This window comes from Camponotus floridanus, unplaced genomic scaffold (assembly GCF_003227725.1).
Source record: "Camponotus floridanus strain SB8 unplaced genomic scaffold, Cflo_v7.5 scaffold156, whole genome shotgun sequence".
In the NCBI taxonomy this organism is placed as follows: Eukaryota; Metazoa; Arthropoda; class Insecta; order Hymenoptera; family Formicidae; genus Camponotus; species Camponotus floridanus.
Window position 1 is genome coordinate 342,845 of NW_020229277.1, and position 21,738 is coordinate 364,582.

At 37.1% G+C, this 21,738-nt stretch overlaps 3 protein-coding genes across 7 annotated transcripts in view; 2 read left to right on the forward strand and 1 right to left on the reverse strand.

Moving 5' to 3' along the window:
- LOC105249744 (Down syndrome cell adhesion molecule-like protein Dscam2) overlaps positions 1-16,537 on the forward strand; it is a 161,438-nt gene extending 144,901 nt beyond the window's left edge. For all 4 annotated transcript variants that reach the window (XM_025406816.1, XM_025406817.1, XM_025406818.1 and 1 more), the window contains 15 exons: positions 271-576; positions 1,802-2,101; positions 2,983-3,114; positions 3,488-3,627; positions 4,196-4,359; positions 5,341-5,555; positions 8,857-9,450; positions 10,027-10,296; positions 10,694-11,148; positions 11,743-12,010; positions 12,376-12,534; positions 12,655-12,809; positions 14,642-14,861; positions 15,383-15,473; positions 15,678-16,537. In XM_025406816.1, coding sequence (XP_025262601.1) covers positions 271-576; positions 1,802-2,101; positions 2,983-3,114; positions 3,488-3,627; positions 4,196-4,359; positions 5,341-5,555; positions 8,857-9,450; positions 10,027-10,296; positions 10,694-11,148; positions 11,743-12,010; positions 12,376-12,534; positions 12,655-12,809; positions 14,642-14,861; positions 15,383-15,473; positions 15,678-15,942 — 3,734 coding nt within the window. In that variant the 3' untranslated portion in view covers positions 15,943-16,537. The remainder of the gene's footprint in view (positions 1-270; positions 577-1,801; positions 2,102-2,982; positions 3,115-3,487; positions 3,628-4,195; positions 4,360-5,340; positions 5,556-8,856; positions 9,451-10,026; positions 10,297-10,693; positions 11,149-11,742; positions 12,011-12,375; positions 12,535-12,654; positions 12,810-14,641; positions 14,862-15,382; positions 15,474-15,677) is intronic.
- On the reverse strand, positions 5,845-8,388 carry LOC109609898. The gene is made up of 3 exons (XM_020027076.2): positions 8,203-8,388; positions 7,410-7,868; positions 5,845-7,331 (listed from the first exon to the last, which is right to left on the reverse strand). Exons 1-3 carry the CDS (start codon positions 8,225-8,227, stop codon positions 7,243-7,245), a joined length of 573 nt encoding a protein of 190 aa, XP_019882635.2. The 5' UTR covers positions 8,228-8,388; the 3' UTR covers positions 5,845-7,242.
- A 2,123-nt stretch (positions 16,538-18,660) lies between the features above and the next one.
- Positions 18,661-21,577, forward strand: LOC105249743 (actin-like protein 6B). Of its 2 annotated transcripts, none has more exons than XM_011255425.3 (6): positions 18,661-18,719; positions 18,821-19,021; positions 19,925-20,362; positions 20,628-20,968; positions 21,107-21,202; positions 21,293-21,577. In XM_011255425.3, exons 1-6 carry the CDS (start codon positions 18,665-18,667, stop codon positions 21,455-21,457), a joined length of 1,296 nt encoding a protein of 431 aa, XP_011253727.2. In that variant the 5' UTR covers positions 18,661-18,664; the 3' UTR covers positions 21,458-21,577. The 2 variants fall into 2 exon arrangements, with proteins under 2 accessions (XP_011253727.2, XP_025262607.1); XM_025406822.1 differs by having other exon boundaries at positions 18,663-18,719; positions 18,799-19,021.
- The last annotated feature ends 161 nt before the right edge of the window (positions 21,578-21,738 follow it).

The window sequence follows — 21,738 nt, forward strand, 5'->3', positions numbered from 1 at the left end:
TTCCGAGAATAATTAATTTTTCCTCAGCGAAAATATCATTCGAGGCAACTTTAACATTCTTAATATAATCACTTAACAGACAGGAGAGAAGATATAAAATTCTTTTTAATCCAAAATTTATCTGAAATTAAATAAAGGAATTCGATTTTGGCGAGCAAACAGCGCAATCGCGTAGAGGCGAACTTCCGGATCGCGTCGTTGCAGTAGCCGTCGGCTATCAAGGGGAATATCTACGGTACTATCGATTAATAATCGCGCATTATGGATCAGTACCGCCACGCTGGGTGGTGGAGCCGCAGGATGCCCGCGCTTCGGAGGGGATGCCTCGATTGAGCATGCATTGCCACGCCGAAGGGTTCCCACCACCAACAGTCACATGGCGACGCAGCAGCGGCAGAAAACCGGGCGATTATCACGACATAACCAGCCATGAACACAAGCAGGACCTGAGTATACACTCGAACGGCTCGCTGGTGTTTGGTCGAGTGCAGGAGGATCACGAGGGCTTTTACCTGTGCGAGGCTATGAACGGCATCGGGGCTGGCCTCAGTAAGGTCGTTTACCTCACCGTCAATGGTAGGTTTGATTTTATAAGCTATATAAGTAGTTTCTAGATTCTCTAAGCGTGAAATCTCATTTTTCATTACAATAGAAGGAGTACAAAAGATAAAGTTATTCGATGGTCTCCCTTTTAACGCTGCATAATATCTTTTTTATGGTCTAGTAATTGTCAGAAGAAGATTTGATAATGTGAAATGTCATTTTTTGCCATTTTTTTTTTACATTTTTTGCAGCATTATATCACATTTTCCAGTTGGCATTTGCAGTTGCGAAGAATCGCGGCTTCAATGCGCTAACTAAAGCTTTGCGAGACAAAAAAGTATACCTCTCTTTTTCTCAAAAATTCTCTTCAGGAGGATTAGTCTCTCCTCTACTAATTGGCAATTAACCCTAATTGGATCTAAAAGATACTCCACGCATTATCAACAGCGTGACGATTGATCCATGCAGTCAATTAGAGCTTTATCCTTCTGAGGCAATAGGGAAATATTTTCTCACGAAATAATCAAATTGCCCGAACACTCACTCTGCAGAACGCAGAACTCTCTTGGTTTTCAGAACAAACATTAACGGTGAAAATCATTTAATAATACATGTTTTTGATGAAAATCACTTAATAATACATTTTTTCAGGGATAATATGAAATTAAGATTTGTGTAAATTTTTTAAATCTCTCTCATTATCTTTTAATCGCTCTCTTATCATTCTACATTTTCAATTCTTATTTAAATTTTGATTGTATTAATTTGTAATATAATTATTAAACAATTATATATATTGTAAAGATTTACTTCTTGATAAGATAGAATCTTTCTTATAGAAGTACTAATGAAAAACGATGGATTTGGTCAAATAATTTAAAAGAAAGAAATAAAAATATCTATATAGATCTAATTTAAAAATATATAGTGATTTAAAAAAATATATTTTGTAATATAATACTTATAAATATAATATAAATATATATATACATAATATATTATATATAAATAAGAAATTATGTGAATTATATAATAAAATAAATTATATAGATTAGACCTATATAAATATTTACATTTTTATTTCTTTCTTTTAACTTATTCGCCAGTCTGACTAAATCTGTCAATTTCCACTAGTACTTTATCAGAAAGTTTCGATTTTATTAAAATATAAAATTTGCTTGATTATCCTGAATCATTCTGAGATAACAAAATACGTTTCTACATCTACGCCTACATGCATTATTTTTTTATTGTACAGTTCCCGCGCATTTCGTCGAGAAGCATCGCAATCAGACCGCGAGATTAGGCTCGAACGCCTCGCTGCGCTGCGAGGCGAAAGGCGACCATCCTTTGAAGATAACTTGGAAGAAGGCCGGCTCCCAATTGGATCCGAAGCTTCCCGATTATCGTTACACCCTGAAGGAGGACAATACTACCGATGGGGTCGTCAGCGTTCTCGGCTTCATCAGTACCAGCCGCGAGGATAGCGGAAGGTACTTTTGTATCGCGTCCAACACTTATGGCCGCGATGAAATGACGATTCATCTTTATATCCAAGGTACGTATAAATGGCCGATAAATTCTGAATAAATGGAAAACGTGTGTCACAAAGGGAATCGTCGATGTCGAGTCGTAAAAGTGTAAGTTTGATACATGCGGAAATAAATTTAATTAACAATAGTTGCACAGAGGGATGATGGGAATAATAACGATATTAAATAAATTGACATTATTGCGGTGATAATAATCGTTTGCATGCTGCGTTGGGCAGATTATCGCTCGCGGAGTATGAAATTATTGCAGAGCATAGTATCACGATGATATCTTCGGGGCATCGGATATTTGTGCGTAACGCTATTCCGCTGGACGTAATTATCGTAATGTATACAGCCACTCGACAACGCGCGTCCATTTAATTTAATGTACGCTCGCACAAGTACACGCGCAGCGAGAGCATGCTACATGTTCTCCAAAATGAGAGATACGCTTCGAGCGAACGTATTGCGCCGGATAACCCGGTGAAATATGCATAATGTGGGACGCGACAATCGTACCATAACCGAAAATTATTCCATTGGACACGACGCGAGCTGATGCTGTTCCGAAATTAGACGAAATTTCCAACTAATTACTGAAGTCTAATTTCGCGTTGTGAAATGTTTTAAATAGAGAATGCGGTGGAAATTGGATATGGCTAATATGATTTAAAATCGCAGATTAAATGCTGGAATTTTGCTGTATATCAAATTTTTATTAATGTAAAACACACTAATTATTATGAAACATATATTCTTGGAAAATATTTGAAATATGTGAAAGAGAAACAAATGTCGGATGTATATTAATAATAAAAACGTGTGTGAAAACATTTTTTTAATATTACGAAATTTAGTGTCGATGTAAAAGAGGACCATAAAATTATATCAATATTGAATGCAGAACCGCCAGACTTCCCACGGAATCTTCACGTAATCGAGAAAGGCAGTCGCCATATCAATCTAGGCTGGACGACCAGTCAAGATGGAAACAGTCCGATCACTCAATACATAATCGAGTATAAAACCGAATCAGGTAAGTGTATTCATTTCGTAATCGATTTGAATAAAAAGATCTAGTAAAGTTTTTTAATTATACTAAGAAGTAATACCAATTAGTTATGTAAAAATCGATAGATTTACATCAGTAAAGATTAAAAATAAGTTGATAAGAAAATCTAATAAATGCAATTATTGAAATATTCTACAAGCTTTAATTTTAAATTTTTGATCAAAGAAGTGACAGTAAAATACCCTTAGAACTTAATAACAATTTCCCTCACATGAAAAGCGGAAAATTTGATTGCGCAGAATTTAAGTAGCAGTTTTATCCGTGGTAGACGTTCTCGGTCATTGATCCTCAAGCGAGAGATGAAACCCTCGCAAAATGATGACATATAATTTTCCAGAGGTATGGCACGACCACACGTTCCACACGACAGTGCCAGGTACACGTGCTCGCGGCCACGTGGGCGGCCTGCGCCCTGCTGTCACTTACCAATTCCGGATATACGCGGACAACGAACTGGGTCGGAGTCAAGCGAGTGACGTAGGTATCGTAGGCCAGGTCGGACATTTACATTTATTCAAATCCCATATTCGTCGACCCTCCCACCGGTCGACTCTCCGCCTCGTTCTCGCTCATCCCGAGAATTAAAACAATTGGGACACCGGTGTGTGACCGAGCTCGATCGATATTCTCGTGCGGAAAAAAAGCGGCTATCTCTCGCCCCGAAACGAATCTCTTTCTCCGTCCGTCACCCCTCGGACAGACCGCATCCGTTGACCTGGATTTAAATTGCGTCGCGTTGCTTCTTCAGACATATCGATTCGCTTCTCTTTTTTTACGCGGGGAAGAATTCGCACGATTAAAGAAACAAGTTGCGATACTCGACACGATGCTTTGAAGCTGGATATCGGATATATTCGACCGAATTCGTTTTATATTCATCGATTGTCTGCGCGATGCTTCTTTCATGTGTGTTTTTTTACTGAGGTCTCTGAAGTGTTTAACAAAAATTGATAAGAAGAAACGAGTGCGGTGATGAAAGTGATGAAGGTTAACAATGTCGCGGATGTTCGCGTTCCTTCAAAGAATTTTTTTGGTTTCTTTATAGATTTTAGAGACGACAACGGAGGGGGAGAAGCCCGGCGGACCGCCGCGAAATCTCAAAGTGGATCCCATCAGCTCGACCGAGTTCAACGTCACTTGGGATCCGCCCGATCATGATTTATGGAACGGCGAGATACTCGGTTATCATGTCGGCTACAAGGAACACAGGTAACGACCGAAAACGGCGCCGTTATTTTAACGACTGATAGGAGTTTGCGTTTCCTCACTAATACATACATAGATGTGCACATACATACAAACTGTCAGAACTGCAACTTCCTGGATCTCGTTTATGCAGCTGATATCGTAGAATTCACGCGCCATTAATAAACGAGCTATCTCGGGGTCAGTTATTTATTCGCCCAGAGCAATGCTGACAAATCCTCGAAAAACTTTTTTTTCACATTTTACGGGCTGCATTTTGATACGTTCGCTTTAACGTGTTGTATTTATTACAAACTAGTTATATGAATCAATCAAATTTTTCACTATTTAAACTTTCATTTTTATTGCTATATATTTTAAATTTTTTAGATTTATTAACTTAAAAAGCCAAATAGTAATAAACGTAAGTTTAGACAATGTATAAAAAATTGGATAATTTAATTATAATTATATTATTTTATTATATAATTTAATTATAATTAATTATAATTGTTATTATACACAATTTATGTATATATAAATTTTTCTAATTTTCTTTGAAAAATGAGATCGCATTTAGTATCAAAAAAACTATGGAAAATGGTTTTTCTTTTTCTTTAAACTTTTCTTATAGACCATCTAAAGTAGACTTTATGCAGTAAAATAAAATAAATAGAATTTTGTCTCAAATATTTATTGTGTCGCGAATTATAGATAATCTAAAATTAAAATAGATAATGAAATAAACAGAATTATAGCCTGAAAAATATTATAGGTATAGTAGATTTCCAAGATTACATCTCTCATAATTTTTTTGCTTTCGTATATACGCGTAGATACATAAATCCATATAAGTTTTACATTTTTTTTCATTATAATCTAATATCAAGTTCATCTTCAAAAGTTTGCCCAGAGTTTGGGGTTAAAACGAGACACTTGATGGTCTTCCAACAAAACTAATTAATCACATCAGTCAGGTGTAACGAACACTTTCGCGAAATTCAGGTTGGGAGCGGAGCAATACACATACAAAACCGTGGAAAGACGGATCTCGACGGCGAGCGTCGCCCTAGGTTTAGCAAGAACATCCATGCCCGGACGACAGCATCACTTGACGAACTTGAAGAAGTTCACGCGTTACAGCGTGGTCGTTCAAGCGTTCAACGCCCTCGGTCCCGGTCCAATGACGCAGGAAGTTGTGGCGTCGACACTCGAAGATGGTAAGTAACTGTGAAAAATACTATCGATACCTATCTCTGTTAGTTATTTGAAATATAAAACAGCAAAAAATGCCTGTCCGTCTTTAACCTACATAGGATAAATTATTATATTAAATTAAATCATCGATGGTATTAAATTATTCATACATCAAATTTAATTTTAGTCTATACAGTATGTCCTGAATTTAAGTCAAAACTTCAGGATCGATAACTTTAAAAAAAGGCAAACCTTAAAAATTTGAAGAAGGTTGTAAAAAACAAAAAAAATTAACTTTTTTTTATTTATTTATTTCGGTCGCTCAACTGTTCTCTTAAATTAACAATGAATTTTCGATCAATTTAACTCATTAAATGTAAAATAATTAAAACTAGAATTACTTAGTTTTAATTATTCTACATTTAGTGAATTAGATTTGTCGACAGTTCGTTGTCAATCGATTCAAAAAAACACCTAAGAGACACTTATTTTTTTTACGATTTTTTTTAAGCTGAAGTAAAAACATATTTTTAAATGACTTTTCTTGTAGATATCGATCTCTTATATTCTCGAAGTTTTAACATTTAAATTCGTAACACTCTATATAATGAGGCGATCGAAATGCATTTTATCTCATCTTGCTCCATAGATTCCATCGCGAATTGAATAGTGATATGTATTTTGAGCATGAACGTATTTGGATATAATCTATTCGCAAGTTCAGGCAAGAGACGTCTTTCGTCTAGACGTCCATTTTCGCGTCGCGAACATCTTCAAGAATTCATGAATAGAATAATATTCGCGCGAGCCTATCGCAAATTCCAGTCATGAATACCGACCTCGTGCAGCGCGGTCGCGCGACTTCCGATATAAATAATAAATTCAGATGCGCGCTACCGCGCGCGCGCGAATAACTTCTTTAATCCTGTCCTCGTCGGATCCTTTCAAGGACCCGACGAAACTTCCAAGTGCACTCCGATATTTTCGATCCCCCTCTCCCTCCCCGGCTCCTCTTCTTCAACGATGGCATCGAATCCCTTTAACTTTTCGTGCGAATACATTCTTGAAATATTCCATGCATACAGTCATGTTGCTCTCGAATATGCCAACCTTTTAAATGCGATACACTTTATGAGTTGTATCGTATTCATATTTCTTAGATTATTGAAATCGTAAAAATATTTCAAGAGTTTAGAGTCATAATTTTTACTCAACTTATCTAAAAATCATACACGTGAATGTACACGGATGCATAATGTGCCGACTCAATTCAATTTTTATAAGTTTATTGTTTATTTGCGACATTACTGCTTGACTTTTTATTGTGATTTTTTCTATAATTGTTTATAATTCGACATTGAGAATGAACCGATAAAGGTTCGAAACGTGCGATTGTCTATTACTGTCAGCGTTTCTTACTTATGCGAATTTTTGATGACGACTTTCAGTCTGTCAATTTTTTTGCAATAATAATATTCTTTTAATTTGATTATAACTTTCAGCTTTTTTACATCTACGATCAACATCCATGTAATTATTCGATTCATTATGACTTCACGCTGATAAGTCAATTTAATATATTTTTGCTACGTTCATCTTGGCGCAGTGGTTATTGCCTTCATATTTATAATTCAATTTGATTGTTATCTTCAACCACTTTCTCTATATTTTTAATCTTTGAAATATATATAGATGCTTAATCTTGTTATATTAGTACGGCCTTTCTCGTCTCGATATTTCTCCTCGATAATTTCCCTCATATTCATATCTTCGATGACGTGAGCTTTTGCGACTGTTATCTAATGATAATCGATATATTCGCTTTATCATTTCTATTTTTATCATAAACTTAATAATAACACCTTAACTTTACTTACCATGAATTTTTCTATGTTTACAAGTGTCTCTTGAAGTTGACAAAATAACTCTCGATGATGATGGCTGAATCTCAGAAGACGAAAATATACTCTCTCGTTGCGTCGGTGTATAATCATGCTTCGAAATATTTAATGTTTGTTGCAGCAGTTCCTTTTCTTGTTTGGTAGAAACATTAAGTTTTTGTTTCACAGATTCGAGTTCTTGTTGCAACAATTTTTTTTCATTTGTGATAGAATCAAGTTTTTCTTTCATGGATTTGAGCTCTTGTTGTATTGACTCAGCATTTAATATGTAAATTGTAAGACATTCTGCAGAATTCTCATATGCATCTATTAATCTTGATACAAGTGTTGCTTTATCACCCTCCGGAAGTAATTCTTTTTTTCGTAACTCTCTTTTCAATGCCTTCACAGTATAGTTCATAAAGATATTCCTTAAGCTTTGTTTCATTTCTAGCCCTGTTATATTTTAAATTATTAAAAACATATCACTTTTTTTATCAATAATTCTTATTTTTTAATCTAATACAATTAAAGCAATCCTGCTATGTTTCATCATAGTACAACAGCAGTTCTTCAAATAATTCAACTAAAAGTTTTAGTTTCAAATTAAAAATTTTTTATCTTAATTTTAAATTTCAATTATATTCAATTATAATTTTACGCAGTTTTCTCAACTATGTTCAATTTTGACACAGTAAGAATTTAAAATTTCAAATTATACACACAAACACAATATGCTTCTCAATTTACATCTATATCACATATTTTATCCATTATTATTATTACTTACCATTACTATTATTATAACCATCCATTTTATTGTTATACAAGTAGCGTCAAACTATGTAATGAATAAATATCTTCTCTTATAATTCCTAGAGGCGTGCAAATCTGCTCTCACTCCTGCTCGTTCCCGTCTGCGAGACTGGATTCGCGAGACTCATTGTCAGATTATTGGGAGCGTTATTATCGAGAATAGAAGCTCGGGAATCCCGAATCCCGAGTCTCAATGCTCTGTTAGATGGAGTGGGGGTAGATATCTATCCCCAGAATGGAATTATTAATTCCATTTGATTGTGTCATCTTATCATTTATCACTAATCATTTTATCATATTATCGTCTCTAATTTTTATAGTATCTATAACTCGTCTTTCTTGTTTATCACAATTTCACATTGTTTTTTGTTGGAGATATATAATTTTAAATAAATAAAATTAAATAATTCAAATTAAAATCTTTTAGCCTATCTTTAAGCCTTAAGTTATTAAGGAATTTATAAGTAAATTTATAAGTCAATTAACACATTTGTATGATTTATGCCAAATTTTGATGATAGATCGAAATTTTGATGATAGATGATTTTCTCAACGTGATCCGTGAGAAATTTTGTGGTGATTGATATTGATTGGTGGTGTGATTTCATGAAACCTTGAATATTTCCAGTTCCGAGCAGTCCTCCGCAAGACGTGCGTTGCACCGCACTCTCGTCGACGTCCCTGCAAGTTTCCTGGGACTCTCCGCCTGACTCTAGCCTGAACGGGATCTTGAAGGGTTACAAGGTCATGTGGGAGAGCACAGATGCGCTGGCAGAGTCGACCAAACCGGAGATGAAGATCACTAACGCCCTGACGGTAGTGATTCACGGACTTGAGAAGTACATGAACTACTCGGTCCAGGTCCTAGCGTCTACCAGGGCAGGCGACGGTGTCACCTCGTCGCCCTTATATTGTGTGACTGAGGAGGATCTGCCAGAAGCGCCGGCCAACATCAAAGCCGTTGCCAGCTCGGCCACGTCTGTTATTGTCTCGTGGCAGCCACCCATGAAGAGCAACGGCAATCTCACCGCGTACAACGTGCATATTCGAGGATTGGGGCCAGAAAGCAAATGGCACAGGAGGGCCTTGCCACCGTATCAGACCAGCTATCATGCCGAGGATCTGCACAAAAGGAGCCAGTACGAATTCACTGTCGCAGCGATCACCTCGGTGGGCGAGGGTGCGCAGACCTCGTCCGTCACAATCTCCCCCTCCAGCGAAGGTAAATAAAATACGAAGAAATGGTCTCCTATTTTAATTGTGAAGTTAACGAATTTTAAAATCTCGTCGTGCGTCTCTCAAAATCTTAAAATATTAACAATTGATATATTGAAAATGGATAATATTTTATTTATAATTGCAAAATAAAATATAAGGATGATTGTGCAAAAATGCGACAGCGATTGATATATCGAAAATATGCTCTTTGTCCCAGTCACGAAACTTGAAGTTGCAAAAGTTACCTTTCGGTGTAAATTGAAGTAGTTTGCAAAAGTTGCATCCATCGGATAAACATCCGTTTCCACAAGCTAAGTGAATTGTCTACAGCCGAGTAGAGTAGAGTAACGAGATACCGAGTGTTTATGTTTGTTAATGAGAGACGCGCGCTTTTTATTTCCCCTCCAATCTCGAAAGTTTCTCGCAAAGCTCTTTTCCGAGTAACTTTAAATCTTCTCCGTCAGGAGAAATATTTTCTTGAATTTGCCCTGCGGTTGATACAAACCAACTTGGATGATCGCGTTTATCGTATTTATCTTCTCCTCAAGGACTAAGGTCTTCGCTCGATACTTTATTACAGTTCGTGCCGCCATATATTCATTCGGAACCGTGCTTGTCGTGCCGTGGAAGCAAGACGTGATGCTGCCTTGCGAAAGCGTTGGCAAGCCCGAACCCTCTATTACCTGGAAGCAATGGGGTCAGACAGTCAAGCCATCCGCTAGGGTGTCCCTTCATATCAATGGATCCTTGCAGATTGTTGATCTCCATAGAGAGGACAGCGGAAATTACACTTGCTTCGTGGAGAATCGCCATGGCTCCGATCAAATAACTCATCGTCTAACCGTGCAAGGTAAATGCTGGTATCAATTTCTCTAAAATAATTACACACACGATATTTTTATTATAATGGAAATATAATAAGAAAGAGAAGGGGAGAAAAAGAAATTTATTTCTATCTAATTTGATAAATAAACTATTAAAAAAGTCAATAAATAAAGATCTTAATCAAATGAAATGAAACTATTTATGAAAAAAAGAATTATAATAGTAGCGGAGAAAAGTAAAAGCGTTTTAATTAATATAATATCTTGCAAAATACTATTATCATTTTCTTGTATTTTGCATTATTATCTCATGTTTGAGAAAGACGAGAACATCTCAGAACGGCTCTTTCTCGAGAAACTTGTGACATATGATCGTAACGTGCCTATAAGGCACGATCCTTAAATCAATGTTGTCTCTTTCAGTTCCACCTGCGGTGCCATTATTGCACGCGACTAGTACCAGTAGCAATTCTATCAACGTGCAATGGAAAAATGGCGACGATGGCGGTTCGCCGATCCGAGGATACATTTTGCACTACAAACGCGAATCCGGTGAGTGGGAGGAATTCAAGGTATCGCATAAAGTGAGCAGCTTCGTCCTGTCGCGACTCTGGTGCGGCAATAATTATCAGATGTACCTGACGGCGTACAATCGTATCGGTATGGGCAGACCCAGTGAGATCGTCAAGGCGATCACGAAGGGCTCGAAGCCGGACGAATCGCCCGGTACCGGCGATAAGTTTATCACTGTTAACGTCTCTTGGATTACTCTGCATTTAAGCACGTGGAACGACGGTGGTTGTCCTATAACGTTCTTCGAGCTCGAGTACAGGAAGAGCAGCGAGAATATCTGGACGCTGGTCTCGAATAATATAGAGGTATCCAGAAATGTATTTAGCTAAAGATTTAGCTCTTTCTGTATAAGAAAAGTTATTTCTTTTTCTCTCAAAGACACATTTTGATTCTCTTTATATACACTGAAAAAATGTTGAATTAACAACATCAGTGTAATTGAAATTTATTTTATTAATTCAATAACACTTACTAATCAAATCAATAAAACTAATCAAACTAATCAAATCAATGGTATATTGATTTGATTAAAAATGTTATTGAATAAATAAAATAAATTCCAATTACACTAGTATTATTGGTTCAACATTATTTGTTTCTTAGTGTAAATATATTATGTTACTAAAATTTTAATTTTAATAATTTTAAATTTATTTATAAAAATATATCAAAAATCTATTTTATATATAATAATTTATTTTAATAATTTAACAAATTTTAATAATAAATTTCTTTATTCGAAACAAATTCTTTGGTGATGAAACACAAATTTTTTAATGACGTTTAAATATAATATTCTGTAACATTACATTTATTATTGCTATTAATATTAAAGAGCTAATTCTTTTAAAATACAATTGCCATAAATTACACGTGAAAATTGTTTACATATCGTGCAGGTGCAAAAGACGTATACTTTGAGTGAACTGCAGCCGGGAATCACTTATGACATCCGCATAAGGGCTCACAACGACGCCGGCTCGTCGGTAGCCGAGTACAAGATAACGACATTGCAGCCGCATATTAGCACGACTATGTCCTCCATCGAGATCGATCATTACATTCCCCAGCACAACTACTCGGACCTGAAGCTTATCGTACCTCTGGTGTTAAGCTCGTTCGCGGTCATCGCTGCGGCCGGCGCTGTCTTTTACTGCTTCCGCAAACGTTAGAATTAAACGCATACATATGCAGACTTTAAAAAAAAGAATCGAAGTAACAAAAATGACAGCAGAATTTTTTTAATAAAAAAATCTTTTTCACAGAATACAGATAAATGTGAAAATACTTAAAATAACAAAAAATGTGAAAATACTTAAAATCACAAAAAATGGAGAAAAAATCTTTTTTCACGGATATTTTTTTTTTGCTAAAAATTTTTTTTCACAGAATACAGATAAATGTGAAAATACTTAAAATAATCTTGCAATCGATAATGTCATAAAATTCAGTTTCAAGATAGATCGTCCGAAGAATAGTGAATTATATTCTGATTAATATTTAAAATAAATGACTGAATATATTCATCTCAGGTCCTTTTATGGGCGACATCGGGAGTCTACACGATGCTCAAACCGCGGCCGCCTTAGACAATAAACAGAACATGGAACAGCGTGAGCAATATTACGCGACCGTACGTAAACCGCTTCGTTCGCCGATACACGAGATGGCTACGTTAGAAAAAATACCAGGTAAGATAAGCAGATAAGAGATCGAGCTTTTCTTTCTTCAAAATCAATGAGCAGAGAATAGGTCTAAGAAAGATAGATGGTCATATTAGAACTATCGATTAATCGCCGTCATGCTTGTAGAATATTCGGAAGATATCTACCCATACGCCACGTTCCAGCTGGAGGAGAACGTTCCCGCAGGAGGCGACAGTCGCTGCAATTCTGCCGCACCCCTTCAGACCTTCGTCTATCACGACCCTCGTCTCTCCACTGCCGATACCCTTCAGTTACGAGAGGTATCGTCCGCCGATCTTGTATCGCCATTAGAATTACTCGTCTCCTCAACGCACGTTTTTACTTAATTATATCGTCTTTTTATTTCTGTATATCTCCGATTTTTATGCTACAATTTAACTTCTCGACTTGCATAGAATAATGAACCTGTTCATTATATTAATATTATATTTATATATTTATATTTATTATATTATATTAATATTATATAACTATGCTTTTTCAATATGCACAATAAGCTGCGATTCTGAAAATTTCTCTTTCAAAATATATATAAATTAAATATATATAATTAAAAAAATTATATAAATAATAAATTAATTCGCAAGATTTTTAACACTAAACGTGCGGAGAGAGACGCGAGTTTACAAATCAACGCTTTTATCATTCACTTTCATATATTCCCAGCTTCGTTATACTCACGATAGTTGCATGCCGTATCCCGATCAGCACCGAAATCACCATATCCTCGCACCACGATGCAATTGACAACCCTCAGCAACCCGCCACTATGTGAATATTTAGGTCACTCGCACTCGCATGCTCGGTGCGAGAGTTCCTCGAGCATCCCGCGCACGATCGATGCGACGTGTGTGACGTAATTATGCGAATTTTAATTCGCGCGCACGAATCTTTCTGTTTTTTTTCTTTTTTGTAATTATATTATAATTCGGAGATGCGAGAGTTTTCTCTCAGCGACGAAAAATCGCGAAGAAATTAGTAATAATTAGCGTCTCATTGCGAATTTCACATCGTTGCGACTGCTGGTCCCATCTCGTTTCGTTTCGCAGCTGTCCTGAAACGATTCGCGAATCGAGAAAACGAGTCGCGGTATCGATTAGAGCGCAGACCATTGGACCCTTATCGAACGCTATTCGCCATTTACGCATCTCTATGCCGAATTTCTCGCCGTACCTATCTGCTAGCTGTAACACGAAACTCTCTCATGATTCATCGCATCGCTCTCGCGGTTCCTACGTGAAAAAGAAGTAGAATAGAGTTTCTGTAGAGACGGTGACGAAAATTCGTTAACATATTTCCCTCCATTATCATATATATATATTTAAGTAGAAAGCAGAATAAGAAATATATATTGAAAGAGATAGACAAGTAATTAATAAATCATCGTTATATATGTGGAGAAAAGTTAATGATATAAAAAATATTTTATATTCATGTATTAAAAACAAAGGGAATGTGTTTTTTTACCTGATCTTAATTCAATAATTAATATCTCCGATTCTGTCAAAGGTTAATTAAAACCAAAAAACTGATTTACTTTTATAAAATTAGGTAAACATGCGATTTTTATACACATATAAAAAGAACAGAGATTTATAAATATTTCGATTCGTTAAAAAATAAAATTTATTTTTACAACAGATTTTATATATTAATCAAATTTTTAATAAATTATATTAATAAAATATTTAATACGTAATATAAATAAATTTTATTTTTTTTAATCCAAATATTTGTAAATCTACTTTTCCCCGTTTGTGTAAAAAAATCGTGTAAAAAAAATTTATATATATATTATTTCTGATTCTAAATAATGCGAAAACTGTTATCACTCGAACCAGTGAATTCTCATTCGTTCTCGAGTTTTCCGCGACAAATTTCGCTCGCTTATCGAGCAGCAATCTCGATGGGTTAAATTATTAGTACTCGGTCAGATCAAACGTAACGAGGTCACAGGTTTCGACAACGGGTTTTGAAATCTGAATGAATCGCTTCTCGATCCCGATCGAGAGATCGCCGAGGGGGAAACGAGACCCGCTTATTGAACGCCGACATGCGCTATTTCATGGAAACCAATTCCGTCTGATTGCAGTCGGATTGCAACCGGTACACTAAGATGCGCGGAGGCCGTTCGTCCTCTGCGCCGTTGCACAAAGCGCACAAGGTCAGTCAGGGCAAGTCCGAGTCGGAGGAGTACGACACCCTGGGCTCGGACAGCGACACGGAAGTCGGGACCAGCAGCCGAACCGAGTCTTCCAATCACCTCGTCGATTCGCACCACTCGGCATCTGCGGCCGACTCGCGCGTCCACAGTATGCAATATTTTCACCTCTTTCTCTTTCTCTCTGTTTGTCTATCTCTGTCTTTTTTTTATCTTTTTCTGTCTCCTCAGGAGTGTAGCAGTAGAGTAGCAAAAAAAAAGACAGCTTCTGAATTCAGAAGTGGAGTCTCCGTTCTTTTTTTTCGACGCATCTTCTCTAGGGAATCGATCCTGCGCTGCGCGGATTTCACCTCTGAAAGGTCCCAAACTTCCGCTTCTGTTCTTCGAAACCCGTTGCTATTTCGGACCTAACTACTAGATATTTTGATTTCGTCGTTATCGCGAACACGCCAAAAATTCGAGGCATGCTGTTTGTTTTCCCGGCGAAATTTCGTTTGATATGTATGTACTAGCTTCCTTGATTGCAGAATCTTGCTTGTTATTCGAAATCGGCTGTTATATTTGCTACGCAATATAATAGATGAAGGTGTCCATCGCGCGAAAGCACTGTGATGTTATTGTTCATTGCTTGATGAGTAAGAGAATGAAGCAAGGAAAACATTTGCTTTGCAGACTTCCTGTACCATGGACCAGAATCTAGCACGTCTACAGAACCCTCACCGATTTTTGAGAGAAAATCGTTTCCTGGAAGGGGAAGACCCAAGTAAGCCTCTATCGCTAGTCGATTCAATTCATTTCTTTCATTTTTCCCCTACGTATTTTTACGGGACATTTTTCATATAATCTATATCTCTTAAATTAATAATTAAATAAATGACCTATAGACCTATAGACATATCATTTTTTATAAATTAAGTATCACCCCTAAATACACAGAAACGAAATGAAGGAGTCTATTTGCGTTCAGGATGTTACAGCTGGCGCGTCATACCAGCGAGGAGGCCCGTGCCAACTTCGGGTCAATCGCCGGGCCTGGCCATCCCAAGCACCAGTCGGGCAATTCCTATGCCAATCGGGAGCAGGAACGTGACGGATCAGGAAACCTGTTCGTCCCCAAGCTGGACCCACCCTCGGGCTTCTCCGACGCGTTTGAGCTAAGCGAGGCCGAGTGCGACTTTGATCGCGGCCACAACACCCAACGAAACGTCCGTGACTTTGTAATCGCGGTGTAAATACGTGTAAAAGCCTCCGATGAGATATACGAGAACCGTCGTAAAATAAAAAAGAAAACGAAAAAAGACAGAAAAAAGATGTAATGTAAGAGAAGAAAATCACGCAAAAATCTAAGTAAACCGCGGTCCGTCGTTTCGTTAATTTTTATCGATGCCTCGCGTCCGGCCCCGTTCAAGTAACAAAATTCAACGTATACCTTCAGTTCTGCTCCTGATCGACGAGAACGCGTCGCCGAATGACGTCTCTCTGTCATCTCGACCACGTGGCTCGCGAGAGCCGCCATCGGCTTCCGCGAAAGGAATAAAATCAATCGAGATTACTTCTCTCGGATCGGATTTAAGTATATAAGAGCGTTAATACGATTAGGCAAGCACACGCATACCCTATGGCAGATTGATTATAACGAAGTTAAGTTTAACAAGAGACAGAGAGAGTCTATATAAGCTGCCGTTTGGTTCCGCTCGGTGGAACCTCCAAAGTTTTGTGCCGCTGAGCGGAACGGCTACATTGTTGTCTGTTCTATATCGTGGTAGGAATATATCGATACAGGCGATGTCGACGACAATTCGCAAAAAGAATAACATGAAAAAAACCAGAAACTGCCACGTTTAACCCACTTCGTGTAATAATCCTAGTTAGTTAAAATGGCGGCGTAATCTGCATCCATCTCGAATTTCTTCCCTCCGGAAACAATCTCTACACGAATACTCGCCACTGATGCACACGTACAAAGACACACACATATACACAATGTCCTGCAGTAATTATTACAATAGTGAAAGTATGAAAACGCGAAAACGCGCGACGACTGTATAATTAGATTGTAAACTTCTAATGGTAACTGCCATCTTACTGTATACAAAAAAACGACCAACGACTGTTGAAAAAAATTTACAATCGACCAAGATACCCTCGCGAATCTTTTTCTAGACTTTATCGAACAGTCTGGACTGTAAAATTCTAATGGTAACTGCCATCTTACTGTATACAAAAAGCGACCAACGACCAACTGTTGAAAAAAATTTACAATCGACCAAGATACTCTCGCCAATCTTTCTCCAGACTTTATCGAACAGTCTGGCGAAACTTGTATATGCATATCGAAGCGAGCAATACGCGACTTCCGAGCGTTTCCTTTGTCTTCCAGTCATTTACAATCCAATCGAGCAATTCATTCACCGCATAAAATGAAAAAAAACGCATCTATCGATCTTCCACTCCTACGAAGAATGTAAGTGTTCAAAGCGAAGAGAGGAAGTTAATGTAATGCAATAAAGCCAGCTCGTTCGTCGTTGTCGTCAGTGTCGTTTCATCTTACTTACGAGAGACTGAGAAGCATTTTAGTAGGTTTACATGTGTCATTTATCGCGCGACACTCGCAGGCGTGTCTATGGTATAAATCTCACGCAAGAATCAAGAGAAAGAGTTATATAATATTAATGGAAAGAGAACTGTCAAAGTCAGGTGTGTCGATAAGTGTCAAGCGTAAACCTAGCCTTAGTAGACGAGTTATCTCGCACGTAGCGTTAAACGTAACAAACGAAAACATAATGTCTGTAAACTGTCTATCACTACTGTACCCGCTGTACCTCGCTCAACACGAATCGTCCACGTCACATCCGCGACACCCCGGACCCTCTCCCGTCAGACGAAAGAAGAAACGAAGAGGAGGAGAAAGAAAAAACGCGTAACGACGCGCGATACCAGCGTGCGTCGATTAACGATCGACGGACCCCGATGATGATGATGATGATGTCAAAAAAATTAGATTGAGTTACGCAAGAAAAAAAGAGAGAGTGCGTGTCATCACCGCAAACGCAGCCTCCGTGATACTATATGTTGCCATCGAATCAGTTTGACCGACGCTTCATCCCCCGTTGGTTGATTGGGTCATCGTTCATGCTCGGCCGGGTGAGGATGATTTTTCCAGTCAGCCGTCAAGTTGTTCGCGCTCACCCCCGTTATTTCCGGTTGCCGATTCATCCGGCGCGCGAGGTGGAGGAAAGCGAGAGGAGTCGCCCTGTTGATGATATATCGTCTATCTTTACGACACACGAAATGATTTATCACGAAATTCATACTATTGTGTTTTAGACGACTTTAGATTGTTTATATTCTATTTACTTTGTAAAATATACAACACTAATTCCATATTGGAAAATGTGCTTGTCTCTCGTATTTATTTACCTCCTGTGCGTATCTCTAAAATTTTTTCACTATAAGTCGAGTCCATTTTCTGCAGAAAATAAATTGATATAAAAGAACAAGATGACGAAGTAGCTCTTTTAAATATGTTTTTCAAAATATTCTAGAAAAAATGCACGTTATTAAATATTTAATCGGATTCCATGGATTTAATTGATAATAATTCAGTAATGATATCATTAATATTGCTCTTATGTAAAAATAAAAATAATTACTCGAAAGAGAAATTAAAACTCTCTTATTCATACCACGTAACATTATAAATAACATTATAAATTCTTATAATTATTTACGTTATATAAGATTGTCTCTGCAAAGATACACGCAGGAAAATTGCTGCCTTGCTATCGCATCTCATTATCTCATGTTTATTTTCTCTTTATTTTGTAAGATTAAATTAAAATCATTAACCGTTACAAGCGACGATCGATTAGTCCTGGGAGCAGCCGCGCAATCCTCTCGATTCGCATTTCGCATGAGTATGCGTGTGTTTATGTGGAAAGATCCCATCTAGGCATGCGCGAGCTTCCTCTCCCTTCAGATACTATGAGCGGTGGTGTCTACGGCGGTGGTAAGTACGGCCGCGCTCTCCATAATTATTTCCCCGATTAAAAAGCGAACATATTTATACCCATGACAATCCCGTGTAGTCACTCTCGATTGTTACGCTAGACGAGGTAGGCGCTATCATCTTCGACGTCGGACACCAGAGCCTCCGCGTGGGATATGGCGGCGAGGACACGCCGAAGGCCGAGATCCCGACGACCCTCGGGGTGTGGGAGGAACCCGCGGATCCCGGCGGGATCGACTGCAACAATGTCACCAGGAAACACTACAACATCGACGTCACGGCTATCCAAGTGCGAAAAAAGGGTGCGTTATTTTCGTACATTATGTCATAACGAGATATAAACGCGGATTTATATTTTCTCCTCCTATATATGTATACCGGATGAATTACCAGAAATTGCTACGCTCCTAAAATAAGTGTTTTGTTGACAAATATGTTTCAGAAAATATTTGATTTCGAGAAAAACCCCCTGTGATCAGCTTGATTTTGTTTCAGGAAACAAAACGCTCGAGGGATTTTATTTCTGTTCTTTTAATAAAATTATGTTTTTTTCCTGCATAAATTAATTCTTTTTATCATTCTATATTATACGCAAATAATTAGTTAAATTGATTGATATTTAAAAATATTGAATTTAAAAAATATTGTATATTTATAAAATTTATTATATTTATAAAATTTGTATATTTAAAAAAAGATATGCAATTGCTCCTTGCAAATGCAATGTTGCATTTATATCAAGCTCATTAATCAATTTTATTAAGTATTTTCTGAAAATGTATGTTCCAACAAAATAATGAATAAAATTGACAAGATATTTCATGGCTTATGTCATAAAATATCAAAATAAATATAAAAAATATTTTTAGAAATTTTTTGATGATTCTATCTCAATAATTTCACATGTATCATAATAAAAGAGAATCAATTTATCTACAGCAATATAATTCTATTTAAAAAAGTAGCTGTAGAAACATCTCCATTTAGAATAAAATCCTGCTGATCATAAAATCCCTATCGAAATCAAGCAATTTTTATTTGAAATATTTTTTGTAAAACAATTTTTTTATTATAATGTGTCAGCTGATAATGATATAATAATCTATAATTTAAATATATAACAATATTATTTTCAACAAATTCTTAATATTCCTAGCTTAATATTAAATTATTCAATAATATTGAAATGTGTCTGATCTTTTTAGATATGGAGATAGTGAGTTTAATGAAAGACGGCATGATTGAAGACTGGGACATGTTTGAACGACTCACGGAATACACGTACAAGCAACGACTACATGCCTTAGCAGAACATCATCCGATCTTGATGACCGAGTGTCCATGGAACACCAGACTGAAGCGTGAGAAGTTGCTGGAGCTGATGTTCGAAAAATTCAATGTACCGGCCATGTACATCTGCAAGAACGCTGTGCTAGCTGCATACGCCAACGGCAGGTCCACGGCGATGGTCGTGGATAGCGGTGCCACACATACCAGCGCGGTACCGGTTCATGACGGTTACGTTATCACCCAAGGAATTGTCAAAAGTCCATTAGGCGGCGACTTTATCACCATGCAATGTAGACAATTCTTCGAGGAGAAGGACATCGAATTGCTACCGGCTTGTCTCGTCGCTAGCAAAGGTAAATACCTGACGAATCATAGGGTGAGACGAATCATGTAAAAAATTTAATTAGTTAATAGAACTTGTAAGAGATTGTGAAAAGATGATACAATATTGCAAATGATGTGCAAAAACTTTCACCATTTGCATTATTTAGATTTCATATATCTAAAGGATTACAATAGCTATACTTAACATCTCTAATCGATTTTCTTGATAATTGAGATTAGAAAAGAATTTGGATTATGCAAATTTTTACTTACAAATTCATACGTTTCTTTTAGACGTAGTGCGAGAGAGAGACCCACCACGTTGGACGAGACGAGCCGGACCTCAACCGACGTCTTCTTGGCTAAGCTACATGGTTCGAGAAGTGCTGCAGGACTTTCAAATGAACTGTCTGCAAGTATCGGACAGTCCGTACGATGAAGACGTGGCGAATACTCTGCCCATGAAGCATTTTGAATTTCCGACCGGATACAACGACGATTTCGGATCCGTGAGGCTTATGATACCCGAGGCCCTTTTCGATCCCAGCAATGTTAAGGGCGTAGGTGCGAGTATCTTGGGAGTCGGTCCTCTCGTCACCACCAGTGTCGGGATGTGCGACATGGACATCAGACCTGTATGTACTCTTAAATTTATATCGTACAAAATGTCCTGCTTCGGTCAAATTAAATCCTTCTAAGACCTGTAGTCTATTTTATGATAGAGAAAAAATTGTCGATTAATATTATTTTACAAGAAAATGTCCATGTTGTAGAGCTTGTATGGCAGCGTAGTTGTGACCGGTGGCAACTCGTGTCTTCAGGGTTTCAGCGAGAGATTGAATCGAGATTTGGCCAGCAAGACCCCACCGGTAAGCTTGCTTCTCGTAACCTTAGTGCTTATTATATTGTCGAGTTTTAATTTCAAATTTTCTTTACAATTATTCGACTTTGATTTGTAGAGTATGAGACTGAAAATAATTAGCGCGAACAGCTCGAGCGAGCGTCGTTATGGTGCCTGGATTGGTGGTTCGATCCTCAGCTCTTTGGGCTCATTCCAGCAAATGTGGTTATCACGTCAAGAGTACGAAGAATCAGGCAAGCTCATTTTAGAAAGATGCGCATAATTCAGTAAAGGAGAAACTAACGAAACTTGAAATAAAAGCTCAAATTTTTCAAATTAATTATTTTTTACTTTGGATCTGTTTGAATATATTTGAACAAAAAATTCGTGCATGTCATTTAGATGTTAGCAGTATTCTTATTTTTATATTAATTTTATTCTTGTTTTATGTTAGTTTTATTTGGGTAATTATTAGATATTGATACTTAATAAGATAAAATTAATATATCAGAAATATATTAATTTCATTTTATTACGTACATAATAATATAACGAAGGAAAATT

What these genes read in the sequence shown, in the direction of transcription:
- LOC109609898 (XM_020027076.2), bottom strand. Translation starts at nt 8,227, where the DNA reads ATGGATGGTTATAATAATAGTAATG. An exon ending in TGGTTATAATAATAGTAATG is followed by an intron (nt 7,869 to 8,202) that starts GTAAGTAATAAT and finishes AAAATATAACAG; the next exon opens with GGCTAGAAATGAAACAAAGC. An exon ending in TAAACATAGAAAAATTCATG is followed by an intron (nt 7,332 to 7,409) that starts GTAAGTAAAGTT and finishes GATTATCATTAG; the next exon opens with ATAACAGTCGCAAAAGCTCA.
- LOC105249743 (XM_011255425.3), top strand. Translation starts at nt 18,665, where the DNA reads ATGCGCGAGCTTCCTCTCCCTTCAGATACTATGAGCGGTGGTGTCTAC. An exon ending in TTGTCTCGTCGCTAGCAAAG is followed by an intron (nt 20,363 to 20,627) that starts GTAAATACCTGA and finishes CGTTTCTTTTAG; the next exon opens with ACGTAGTGCGAGAGAGAGAC. An exon ending in TGGCCAGCAAGACCCCACCG is followed by an intron (nt 21,203 to 21,292) that starts GTAAGCTTGCTT and finishes TTTGATTTGTAG; the next exon opens with AGTATGAGACTGAAAATAAT.